At 38.5% G+C, this 13,652-nt stretch overlaps 1 protein-coding gene across 1 annotated transcript; it reads right to left on the reverse strand.

Annotated features, from left to right (window-relative positions):
- Positions 1 to 938: 938 nt before the first annotated feature.
- LOC124297693 (citron rho-interacting kinase-like) lies at positions 939 to 11,584 on the reverse strand. The gene is made up of 12 exons (XM_046748971.1): positions 11,213 to 11,584; positions 10,732 to 10,976; positions 10,211 to 10,657; positions 10,013 to 10,145; positions 9,425 to 9,945; positions 6,184 to 7,647; positions 5,202 to 5,636; positions 3,762 to 4,111; positions 2,753 to 2,913; positions 1,983 to 2,195; positions 1,649 to 1,904; positions 939 to 1,590 (listed from the first exon to the last, which is right to left on the reverse strand). The coding sequence occupies exons 1-12, from the start codon at positions 11,235 to 11,237 to the stop codon at positions 1,476 to 1,478; spliced, it is 4,365 nt and encodes a 1,454-aa protein (XP_046604927.1). The 5' UTR covers positions 11,238 to 11,584; the 3' UTR covers positions 939 to 1,475.
- Positions 11,585 to 13,652: the final 2,068 nt, after the last annotated feature.

Consider the following 13,652-nt stretch of genomic DNA (forward strand, 5'->3'; position numbering starts at 1 on the left):
CCGTGTGATGTGTGACATAGGTGGGTAAGATTGTCAGTCACGTTGTCCGATCTAAAAGAAACCTCAGGCATCAATGAATTGCCGAGCCTACTACACCTGAATAAACAGTGTTTTCCCTCGAACCTGCGTCTTTTATCTATTATCTAATATTAGACTTACTAGACCCACAAATTTTATTTTCCAAAATTCAAATTGCGTGCCAAAAATGATGGAATGATCTCGAGGACCGTTCAGGCGCGTTTGTATCCTTTTCCTCGTATAGAAAATCGGCCTCGAAAGTTTAAGCCAAATCGGGAAACTAAAAAGGTATGAAAGTGATACGGAGTTAAAAAAGTGATCCGTATGTCCAAATTAAAAACTATTTGCTCAACTCTACATCCTATTGAGCGAAAAGAATGATTCTTTAATTAGAATTTTCGATGAAAGAACCGATTAAAAGTACTACTAAGACCACCTTTAGAGGGTATTGAACTCTGAATCAAGGCTCAAAGCGTAACCAATCAATTTAGCTCGATGAAGAAATTCGATTCTGACGTACAATTGAACGATGTTCCTAATGGATATGGATCGAAGCGGTAGCTGGACAAGTGTCAGAGGTGACAGGAAATGGCATTGCTTTGCATTTCACGATCATATATTAAGACTTCATGCGTTCAAGTAGTATTACAAAAAGAGAGAAACAAGTCGAGTATGCTATATTCAGCCACAAACACGTGTCCAACGTTTCATCAACCTCCATGTTACCGTTAGACTAGGATGTAAGGATAGAAAATGCAAGAGAATAATTCGGCGTCTTAAATTACTAATACTAAATCTATTTCATGTGAAGACAATTGTTCACAGACGGACTTTTTCTTTGTTGGATTTCGAGATCACGGGAAGCGTTGAAACGGAAAAATTGTTACGTTTGGGATTTGATATTGAACAGAATTCAGGTCTGCTTGGATAATACAAATCTTTATTTATTCAACTGAACACGTCCTCGTTGGATGATTTAGAAAAATTACAAGTTTTTTCAGTACTAATACAGAAGTAAAAAATATATTATTGGTATTATATTGTAATCTTAGTAAAGACATTACTTATTTATTATATTCATTACCTTAAATTATAGAATTACTAGCTTCCGAGTTAGGTATTTATTACAAGTCTGCAAACCGTGTAGACTGACATATTTTGTACTAAATAGTTGTTACTTATAGGAGAAATGAAAAACAAATTATATAAATTAAATATCAAATCCAACTTATTAAACAATCATTAAAAATGGTGGATAACTGTGGGTGGGTTTTTACTATGAACGCAGTTTTGGGCCTAGGATTCCTACAATTAACGGCGCACAGAACGTTTCGTCGCTATTTTCAATTACCGTTTCATCTGACGCTAAAACATCGGCAATTCGAAGCAACTAAAACTATGATGCATAATTAAAATTTAGAACGATCAAGTTAACGCTCGGACTTTGAGGCTGCTAATCAAAACTGGTGGTTCGATTGGTGGGTGAAATGCACTCTTTTACCCTGACAGTCGAGCGTTTCCATTAGACTAGAAGTGAAACTGAAGTCCGAACTGCTCTCTTCGTCTTGTTGGCTGTAATACAGAAGCTTGTTACATGGTTGAAAAATGTTGATATTAACAGTGAACTTACAGCGTGTCCATGCTGGTGAGGCTATCATTCCGTTTTGGTAAAGCCGTAGCTCCCTCTATTTTCAAAATATCCAACGCAGAATTCATCGAGGCGACGTAAATGCCTCGGCCTCCCGCCGGGCCGAGATATCGCGGATTATTGAACTCTAGCAAGGTTCGATCAGACGGTTTGGTAACCGACCTATACGACTCTGCTGTGAGCTTGATTACCTCCACAGAGGAGAAGTGCACAATGAATAAGTAAGGTTTTCTGTATGCTGAAACGAAAGGGTGAAAACAGTTAGAAAAAAAACCCGCTGACAAATACTCTCCGTTCTTTATCATCAGCCGCTTACCAAAGCCAAACGGCAAGTGGCTCCACGTCGGGTCATAAGTACGGGTTTTTCGTCCAACTTCATCTACGAAAACACCGAACTCATTGTAACACAAAAGAAGTTCAACGGACTGCGAGCTGCACGAGACGTTCAGAACGGCAACCGGAAAACTACCGAGTCTCGCTGCTCCTTGTAGGGCGGCCCGTACAGAGCTGTCGTCTTGATCGGGGAATTCTGTAAAGTAAACGTTGAAAAGTACTGAAGGAAGGGTGGAAAACGAGAGGTACGGTCATTGATACCCTAAGGATCAGTCACTGTCACAGCTATTGACATAACTCCATATGCATCTTTTCACATACAAGTTCGCTTGTCCCGCAAAAAGAAGTCGCGCGATAAACGGACAGATTAGTGTTGGACAGGCTACTTGGCGTGTTTCATCACAAAAATTTGTACACACTTTTGGGCCAAAATATGGCTTGGTCAATATGTAACAATAATTGAACCATGTCTTGGCGTTTCATTGGATAGGCATTTCTTGGAGACAAAAAGATATTACAATCAAGTTTTCAATGTTTTCTAATAAGATCCGAAATGTGAGTTTCTTCACTTTGACCCGAGAATGTATCAAATATTTTTTGTTGAAATCAACCCATTCTATTGCGCAACCTCTGGTATTCAGCTATTTTATCCTTTCAATAAGTATAGGAGTGTCAACAATTGTACCTCTTACCCAATTAACTAAATGGGTAATGTGACTAAATCAAAAAACGAAATTATATGAACTTGCATACCTTCGATATTGTAATCGTCAAGATCAATTTGGAAGAATTTGTTACACCCAACAATCAAAAGGTTTCGCGTGAAGAGAGCACAGCTACACGGCTCTGTCGTCGCCAATTCTCGAACAGTAATAAACTCCCCTCCATCTTCTTGGGTAGTCCATTTGAGTAATCTGAATACATTAGAAACAATAAATTTTCGGATTTTCGGTGGACATCATCATCATCATACGACAATTGATTCTAACAGAGGAGTATCAGACCTCTGAATCATGTATTCTTCTGAAACTTCTAGGAGCGTTTACTCGACTTAAAATACGGAGCTTGTGATGTATAGTTTCATGATCAACTTTCGCATGACAAGCTATCGTTACAAAATTTCAATCAGTAAATGTATATTTATCTAACAGGGTTCTCTTCATTCGAGTTACAATTGATTATACTCACAGTTTGCTGAATAAAATGTTGTAACAAACGAAAGCTGTGGTATATTTTTTGCTTTAAGGTGGTTCACTAGGTAGAGAAAAATGTTTTTGGAATTTTCATTCGTGCCGTTTACTCAAAATGAAACGAAAAAATTAATCTTATACATACGAGATCCTACAGAAGACGTATCGAAGTATTACGTTTTTGACGGAAAATAATTATTTAAAAAGAATAACATTTTTTAAGAAACAATTGATTTCGAAACGCTTCGTTTGCGTCGTCTATGAGTAATCAATGAAAACGTACGCAATTGCACTGCTTTCTAGGTTCTATGGGGCGTTGAACATTAATTTTTGTCGTCCTCTGATAAAATTTCAGTAATAGGATCTCCTAAGTTCGAGTGCAAAAGAATATATTATTACTGAACGACAGTGAAATAACTTATACGAACTTCCGATACCCTAATCTATTGCAAATTGAGCGAAGGAAGGCCCATTCGATAAAACTTTAGGCCAAAAGCTTCATACTTTGAGCTCCATACAATAGCACAATCCATGATCCAGAAGCCTAATTGCGTTCCTTGTGAGTTACTTACATAACATTCGAGGCGGTTGCGGCGCAAAGTAAGTTCCCCTGTAACTGATACAAATGGCAACTTTCGCAGGTGGTAAGAATTGGTGTAATCCTAATCGCTGGTCTCGAGCATTCTGCTGCCAGAGCATTACTCTTCAATTGCCGGAGATCGCAAAAAACGAGTTGTCTGTCTTCACCAGCTATCATTATCGCCAGTCCCAGATGAGGGTGCAAAGATAATTGGTGTACTCTCACAACGCCCTGAATTCTTGTTAATTTTGACTGCGATGTACGGTATGAAAAAAGACCTTCTTCAGCACCCAATAGGAGTACGCCCTCCTGGCCCAACTCTACAATGCAATTCAGATCGAGCTGAAAATAAACGAGCCACTTCAGAAACGATCTTGGTCTCGTAGTTGCGAAACTTTGTACACAGAGTTTTTTGAATCAATTTAACCACACGTTCCCGAACGGAATTCTGTGCAACAGCTGATTTAAGATGTGTTGCTTTAAGTGCTGACAGGTTATAAATTATCTTGAAAATACTGTTTTTAAGTGGGAAATTAGAAAGGAACTGTGGTTACACACTTTTAGAGATCTTCGTAACAAAAGAAAACAAAACATTATTTTAACCACAAAGTCGATATTTTTTAAATTCACGGTGGTCACTAAAAATAAACGAAAAATTTCGATCATCTTTCCCCAACTTTTCCTGGTTAAATTATAATTTATCCCTGATGTTTAAAATTTCTGCAGTTTTTCAAGGAATTGAGAAACTTGAGAGATGATACATAAAAAGTGTGAAATTTTGCTGCGAATTTTTTCATACCAATTCGACTAACTTCGAAATCTCACAATTTTTGATTTTATTCACAAATTTTTATGTAATTGTCCGAATTTCAACACAATACGCTGAATTTTTCCACAAAATTATCTACAATCCCATGAGAATACATTTTTCTCCCCAAATGAATTGTTTTGCAGATAAATGCTAACCAGCTCTGCATAAATTTAGGAACTAAATTCTCTGAAGGTCCGTGCAAATAACTTTTTCTACGCAAAATCCCATCACCATTATTTGCAGAGTGCAATAATATAGGAAGAATTTCCATTGAGGCAGAAGCTTTTAAATAATTGAAAGAAAAAACAAGGAAAAAATATATTTACTGTGCTACCTCCGTCAACAACTCGACTACTTTGTATTTTTTATAAGCACTATTGCTTATCAAAGCTACATAATATTCTCGTTTTTGATAGCAAGTAGCACAGAAAATAGGATTTTTGGCATATTTTATGCGCACTTGGCACAAAAATAACTATTCTTCGGTGGAATGATATAATTCCTCGACTTTTCCTAACTGATAAACTTCCTTGACCACCATGAACTTGTTTTGCTCTGCCATTTATCCAAAAATATTTGTGAGTCGAAAGTTTCAAATTATAAATAACTGATTCCATTTACTTGTTGTTTGTCTAGTTTTAGAACGGTCTGATATCGATGATTGGGTGATACTGTGTTGACTTTAATTTGACTGGCTACAGTTCGCAGTGCATTGAGCCAGGCTTTTTTATCGGCCTGACTTAAAGCCATGATGTCCAACCCTGAGGACGGCCAACAAGTCGTCGAAGGTCCAGCCTCTACTCGGAGTATGAACGGCAGATCAGACCTGGCAGTGCCTGAAACCTCCGCCTGGCTTACTGATTCTGATATTGCCACACCCTCTTTCTCGCTCAACTCTAGCCGATTTATGGGCACCATTCCGGAACTCGGTTCATGCTCGTAAGTGCACAAGCTTGTTCCTTCTAGTCGGAGGTATTTCCTATCCCAGGAAGCCTTGGCACGGCCAGGTACTTTGACCCAGCCCTCCATTGAGACGCTTCTGTTGTTTTCAGCTGCCTGAAACGAAAACATAACGGATTGAGCAGTCGAATCCCTGGAGAAAATTAAATTTTGAAAACCTTCAGAAATTTATAGAAACTTTCTCATAATGTCAATTTCCGATAGTTTATCAATTTTTGTACAAAAATCTTTCAAAAAAAATTAAAGGTTCCCAGTGTTAATGTCATATTAAATTACCTGAAATTTTATAGTTTTTTGGACAAAAACATTCGATTTTTCCAGGACATATTTCAACTACCCCTACTGATCAAACTCATTTTTCAGGGTGGGCACTAAATCTCAGTCACGAAATTCCCCAATTTTTCCAGGTAATCCAGACAAAAATTTTATCATTTTCCCTGACCAATTCGAATAAATTCGTTACAGCAAATTGAAAAAAATGCACGTATTGTTCACGAAGTCTAGAATTTCTGACAATCCCTATCAGACATTATCAAAGTGGGTTAAGCTTTTCCAAAAATAATATAAAAATTTTTGTTAGAACTGTACGAAAACACGGTACTCATGTATTTACAAGAAACGCGATTAAAGAATGAATTTTTACCAATTCGGTGTTGTCAGGCTGGTCGATCGCGAGAGTTTGAACACTGTCACCAATACTAGAAAGGCTCTCTTCACTGGCCTTCCAGGTCTGGCTAAAGTGCCTTGCAAATCCACCGGGAAGACCGCAGGTGGCAGGAACCAGCAGGGAGCATTTTGGGTGGGCCATAATCTGGCACTCGTTGCAGATAGCAGCGTTCTTTCCAAACTGAATGGAGTCGAAACACGCGCCGCACTTTCCAGTGCGCATTGATAACTTCACGTCAAATCTGTGCGGAATATTGTGTCTCATCCTTTGCAGGGATGGCTTCCTGGCCAACGTGTCACCGGGCGATTCAGCCAGTTGTTGAAGCACCTTTTTAGTCTCTGGAGACGGTGGACTGGCCGGTAAAGGAGCGGTAGCTTGCGCAGCTCTCAGGGCCAGCAACTGATCAGTTAAGGTTTTGACCTTAGCCCGTTCTTTGGCGAGCTGATTTTCCAGCTCACGATAGCCGACGGGCATTCCTGTTCCACTGGGTGGCATATTTTCCTTCTGTTGCGAACCAAAAATCTTGTCGCACACGGTCTTCTTCTTCTTGTTGGACTCCTCGAGCTTCAGCTGCAGGTAGTCGATCAGCTTCGTCTGCTGCTGTCTGGTTCCTTCCGCTTTGACCTCTCTTTCCTGGTAGAATTGCCGCATCTCTTCCAGCACACCTTCCAGCTCTGTGATTCTGGACCTCAATTCTTGGCCTTGGTCGATGCTCTCCTGAAGATCGGTCATCAACCCTAAATTCGCCTCCTTCAGTTGATGCAGCCGGGTCAAGTGCTCCGTGCTCTCTTCCTTGACCTTCATCGCCTCTCCCTTACTCAGTTCAAATGCACGTTTTGTCTTGGACAGGTCGCATTCCAGCGCTCCGCATTTGCTTACCAATTCCGCGACCTGATTGCTTAAATCCTGCGCGAGCTTCTTGTACTGATCTCGCTGCGCGGCCAATCCATTTCTCTTATCCTCAATGTCGCTCGTTTCAGACTCCAATCTCTCGACCGCGCGCTCCGCGACAACTCTGAGCGTCTTTTCCCTGTCTTGCGCTGCGTGGGCTTCACGCACCTTCAACTCTGCGCTTTCCAGATCCTTCTGTAGCTTCATTTTATCCTGTATCAGCATGTTTTCACGAGTCTCGTGGTCGCTGGTCAGTCTTTCGTAATCTGTCAACTGTTCCTCCAGCACTGTGCATGTTTCCTTCAGAAGATCTATATTCACTTGATAGCTGTTCGCCTCGTGCTTCAGCTTTTCCAATTCGGACTCCAGCTGCGCTTTCTCTTCGTTTAGTTTTGTCAAGCTAAGTATGAGCCGCTTATTTTCGCTGTTCAGACTGTCTACACGATCTTGATTCCCTCTCATTTGCTTACGCGTCGCGTCGAGCTCTCGGCGCAGCGTTGAGCTCGAATTTTGCAGCTCTTCTATTTGCTTATTAGCTTGCGTCAATGCCTGTAAAAAAATTAATGATGTATACAGGGTGGCCACTCAATTCCGCTCACGGAATTCCCTGACATTTCCCGGTTTTCCCTGACTAAAATCATTATTTTTCCCTAACATTTTGATGCACAATTTGTGCAGAAATCGCTTCTAAATTTTTAAATTGATATTTAATACAGCAAAACAATTATTTTATGCAGTGTAATGTCTAAACGCGGCGCGTCTATGCCGTAACAGTTATGCAGAGCCCTATGTTCAGCGTTACATAAAAATTACTAATACTGAAGATAGAATTCCGGGTGCTTGTACTTTTTTATTGGAAATTTCCTCCTCTTTAAGAATCTTTTTTAAAATTTTCGCTAGCGCTTTTACTTTTTGAGTTATTGCCAAAAACCTGAGGCTTCGTTTTTCTAGGCTATTAGGCGTCGGTGAACTTGCGTCTTCACACGCAGTGACGGCCATAGATAAATCAAACCGATGTCTACTCGTACTACTGAATTCATGTGACAATCAACAACTAAGCTGGTAATCGTCAATAAGAAGAGAAGGAAAATTGTGACGATGCGGTGATAGCATCTCAATTTTATGGACAAAGCTTTTGAAATCCGTGAGTTCTATAAAAAGTCCCTGACCAACCAAAAAATTCCTTGACATTTCCCTGACATACAAAATTCCCTGACATTTCCCGGTTTTCCCAGTTTTCCAGACGGGTGGCCACCCTGGTATATAAAGTTCCAAATTACTTTAAATTAAATCATAAATGTAACAAAATCAATGCATTGACGATTTGGCAAAAACAAAATTTTTTTACTGCCCGTTTCTGTAAGAAAAAGAGTCCATGTTTATTGGGTGATCTTAGTATTAAAGTTTTGATGCTGAATCTCAATGTTGAATTCGATTTTCGAAATTCAAAGTAAAGAAGAGAAATTTGAAAAATATTTAATATTGAAAATAGTTTGCATCTTTTGGTGTTTGAGGTCGGAAATGAAATCAAACATTGAACATTCAAAACCCTGTGTTCATTATAGCAAATCGTTATAAACATAAAAACATCGAAGTTTTTTGCATTGAAATCAGTGACCTCGTAAGTTAAAAGATATCGATTTTAGTCGATATTAATTATTTTTTCAAGTATCATCCACCATATTAGAATCGGCACTTGAATTTTGCGACCTTAAAAACCACAAATTACACGATCACACTGAAATCGGTATCGTCTAAACATTGAACTGTTTTAAAGTAGGACAATATTTTTATTGCTGAAAAGAGCTCTAAGCATTGAATTTTTTTTCCAATTAAAAATCCTCCAGAGGTATAGGAACATTAGGCAAAGTCTAGGACGTGTCTCATTTCATATGACTCCTTCCAAAATCATCGTGTAGTACAATTTTAATATATAAATAACATATTTGTTTTTGTGGATCTTGAAAGGTTTGTAGCAGTCCGCCATTTTTAACAATGGGCCAAAATCAGCCTCATATCCAGAATTGCGATCATTTTGGAAACTTTTGCGAAAAAATTGGAATAAGTATAGTTTTTTACATGTTACTGAAATGAGAAACAGTCACAAGATATTAGATATCTCTTGGACATGAGCTAAAAATACTATATTTAGAAAGCTTTATTTGTACAGCAAAAACTAGTATTCAGACCTTGTTCCAGCAGAAATAAAGAACCCTAATTTCAAACAGTTTGATAAACATGTTTCTCTCAAGATGCCCAGATACGCTGTGTCATAGAGCAAAAGTAGCATGAATTTTTTACGTGAAGAAAAATATTGGAATCTGACCCGCTGTGCTGAGTCTGCTTGTAGTTTATTTCTGGAAGATTCTTTAGTGGCTTCTTCGAGTGACTGTTTGGCACTTTCAAGTTCTTTCAAAATCTTTTTGCATCTCGATTCCTCATCCGCGATTCTCGAATTCAATTTGTCAGTAATCTTTTGCTTCTCATCAGTCAAAACTTTGACTTTTTCTTCAGCCGTTTTCGCTTCTCGAGAGGCGATTCGTTTGTCCAAGTTTGCATCGGATAATTCTTTCTCCTTTTTCCAGAGATTTGATTGAGCTTGTCTCGCTGCTTGACGTTCAGCAGCTGTGTTTTCTCTGGCCGTTTGTAATTGCTGTTCAACCCGTTGCAGCTGTTGTTCCAAAAAGGAAATTTTTTGCACCGCTTCCTTCATGGATATTCCACTCATTCCCGATTTCTGGTAGTCGGATTGCTTGAGACTGACATTCTCAGCTTCTAGCTTTGTAACACTGTGCTCAAAACGACGCAAAATCTCTTCGAGATTCCCTACTTTCTGTAGGTATTCCTCTGTGAAAAAAGTAGACGAAACCAATCAGATTATATACAGTTTTGTAAATCACTGAAACTCAGTTACCTTCTTTTTCGAGAGTGTCTTGAAGTCTTCGCTGCAAGGCAGCCTTGTCTTGTGAAACACGTTCCAAATCCATTGCCAGTGATTCGCTCTGTTCCAAATTCACCACAGTATCGCTTAAATCTGATTTTGCAATCTGAACAAAGACGAACAGCCATTATTGCATACAAATAATCCAATAATACAATTATTTCGACTCACCACAAGTTGTTGCTTCAGTTGTTCATTATCCAATTTCAACCGATCCAACTGCGCTTGCAAAGTTGCGGCTTTCTGATCATTGGCAGCGACACCGTCCAACTGTTTGGTTCTTTCATTAAGCTGGTTTCTCAGAGCTTCAATTTCTGCATCTCTTGCTGGTATACTAGCTTGAACACTTCGGAGTTGTTCTTGATAATCTTTCAGCTCACTCTGGCATAATTCCAAAGCAACGTTGAGCCTTGACTGGCGACAGTGGTTTGAATCTTGTTCATGTCTCAGCTGGTTTTCTAACTCTGCGTTTTTAGCAGTTTCTAGTTCCAGCTTTGCTCTTATGTCAGCCAATTGGTTGTGAGCACGAGACGCCATTTCTTCTAGTTTAGTTTCAACCCCTGCTACGCTTTGACGGTTCAACTCCCTCGTTTTTGCCAAAGATTCTTTGTACTGCACCTATTTGTTGTTAAATATTAGTAATGTAATATACTCAGCAAGGTAATTTACTTCGAGAAAGTAAAATGACTTACCTGAAAGGCTCGCAACTTTTCTAGCTCAGCATTAGCAGTGTCCAATTCGCACTCTGCTCTTTGCAGTCGCGAAGTCAACTCATTATTGCATCTACACAATTCAGTGATTCTCAATGTCTGTGTTTCTATGTGTTTATTCAGTTGGTCCACTTTATCTTTTTCGGCAGCTTCCCACTTTCGTTTTGCGCCTCTTATTAAATCCAGTGCCCTTGTCTCTAAATCACGCCTTTCTTGGCGTTCTAAATCTAAATCGTTTTCAAAGTAATTAAGTAATATTCAGTTACTAAATTTGTTACACATTGCAAGGTCATAACAGTAATGATATTAAATAGATAATTGTAGTAAGCAGATTCCAAATTGAATACAAATAGGAATTGTAAAAATAGTGCAAGAATTACATTGGTTAGAGAAAGATTGCAAGGATTGAAAATCAGAATTTTCCAGGGAACAAAAAGCTTCATTAGTAAATCATTATAATTACCCAACGTTCTCTTTATTCCAGCCATTTCTGACCGTGCTTTAGACAGTTCGCGTTCCAGTTTGTCTCTTTCTTTGTTGGAAGCAGCTTTTTCAGCTTCAGAAACCTGACGCCGCGTCAAGTCAAAGTGTCTTGCACGCTTGGGTTAGTGACAAGCATGTCAGAGGCAGACGAATAGCGTTTTCCCGTATTCCGGCATCGCCGATCGCCGACCGCCTGGGCGAAGTTTGTCTCCACGTTCGTGTAACTACGGCTAATTAATTCCCCTGAACACCATCTCGTCACTCTCGGTTACAGATGATATGTTCAAGAAGCGTCCCTAAAACCCTTGTAACGGTCACTCGACTAGCTACTCAACTTCAGATCTGTTCGTTCTGAATTCGAAATTTGTTTTGGAGCTCCAGATTCACTCCGATTGGTCGGCTTACAAAGCTTACAAAACTGGCCAATAGATGTCGTTTATCTCCTAGCGTTGCAGCTTGGGTTTTCTGTCGGAGATGGTTGAAGTCAGACTTGTGTCAGTTACTTGTAGATCGATGCTACATTTTTTCACTTTTACCGTTCACCGGTAAGAACGCATGTTGTTGATACACTTTATTTATCGACGGTCGCATGAATAACATCAAAATTCCAATAAAACACACTTGGTGGACCAAGTTTGAACGAATTGATTTTACTATGATTTCTCTAGTTTAACAATCTTCTTATTGGTTTAAAATCATTCAATTATAATTTGACGCTTCCATAATCAAGGTTGTATCATTAATTGTGGCTGAGTAATATAACTAATTCTACATTGTAACATTTTTTCCATATTACTTAGATGGGAACACTTCGAATTTCAAGAGTCGTATTTTAAAATTGGATTTCACAAATGTTCTTGCAAGAGGGGCATATGTATGTATATATATATTTTGCTATGTGCATCAAGTTTTTCAGCGTGAAGTGAAAAAAATGTCTCTCACTAACCAAACACCAAACTATGTATATTGATAATTTTTTCTTCTTCATAAGCCGTTAAATTGCATAATTAAATTTTTGTTTGGAATACTAAATAATTCAAATCGATGATTCACTTGTTTTATTTCACTCCAGGGTCGCAAAAAGTACCGAAATTGAGGGTTCGACGAAAACGAATGCATTCGGTCTTGCGAAATTCCTTACGGTTGTTAATCGATCACGGTTTGTTGTGACCTAAGATATAATGCATGACTGGATTTTTTCGACATTCAATAGAGAAAGTGCGCACGGGAATGTGGAATCAGGAATCATCAGAGGATTGCTGAGGTGTAGAGCCTGAAATGTTTATGTAAACGGCCTCACGGAACTCGCGAAATGTCAGGGCTATGACCGAATCATTATAATGGTTCGCTTACACTTGGGTGTTTCGTTTTATGTATACATGTAAAACATACTTGTTGTCTTATAACTTTGAGCGCGCAGTTATAAAAAACATTCACCGAGATTATATTTGCGCATTTGCAAATAACTCTCATATTTTTATCATGTCGCGCTAATCAGTTGAATATTTCTTCATTCTTGATCTGCCCATAATGTTGACCCCGAAAAAATTTTAACTGACCTTTTTTGGCGTTTGAAGCAAACTCGATTTGATTCAATTCTCGTCAGGTCGTTTCAATCCAAAATCTTTTAGAGATCAAATTGACGAATCCGTTTTAATTACAGGACCCATTATCACTCTGATCAAGATTTCGTACTCCTGTAGAAGCTATTTTACTCGAATTGCAGCATAAAAGTATGTAACTGTTAAAGTATCAAACTGTGGAACGAAATGGAATCTAACGTCAAAGAGAATTCTCGGAGATAATCGAATTACTCAGGACGAAATGATGGAGATACATTCTTTTTTAAATTTCAAGTTGATATTCGAGTAAAAAATGTGAACATGAACACGTCAAAGAGAATTCTCGGAGATAATCGAATTACTCACGACGAAATGATGGAGATACATTCTTTTTTAAATTTCAAGTTGATATTCGAGTAAAAAATGTGAACAAAAGTTGAATCAAAGTAAATATTTTATCGAATTTTCTCAGAATTATAAGAAAAAAGATACTAAGATCAGCCAGAGTCTATCGTATGCTAATACTAATTTTTTTAGATAAAAAAAGATAGTTAAAAGTTTGGCACAACCATGGAACTAAACACGCAGTGGCATAATACTGTATCGTGACAGATGCATATACGTTTAATACAATTGCGTAAGTAATATTTTATCAGGCCAGCACAAGAAGTAACAAAATTGTTCGACCATCGTATTATACCTACACATTTGATTCCGGAAATATTGTGCGATACGCAATGCTTGTATCACATAATATTCTGGTGTGATAATAGTTTCACAGGGTGAATTCCTAAAGATGAGAAATCGTAGGATGTATTGCTCATATGCGAATTTCGTATCTTCGATTATTCCTCCTTA

This window comes from Neodiprion virginianus, chromosome 2 (assembly GCF_021901495.1).
Source record: "Neodiprion virginianus isolate iyNeoVirg1 chromosome 2, iyNeoVirg1.1, whole genome shotgun sequence".
In the NCBI taxonomy this organism is placed as follows: Eukaryota; Metazoa; Arthropoda; class Insecta; order Hymenoptera; family Diprionidae; genus Neodiprion; species Neodiprion virginianus.

Bases quoted from the DNA above. Each gene is read 5' to 3' on its own strand.
- LOC124297693 (XM_046748971.1), bottom strand. From the start codon at position 11,237: ATGGCTGGAATAAAGAGAACGTTGG. The intron at 10,146-10,210 runs GTGAGTCGAAAT...GTCTTTGTTCAG, and splicing joins AACTGAAGCAACAACTTGTG to ATTGCAAAATCAGATTTAAG. The intron at 1,905-1,982 runs GTAAGCGGCTGA...CTTTCGTTTCAG, and splicing joins CCACTTGCCGTTTGGCTTTG to CATACAGAAAACCTTACTTA.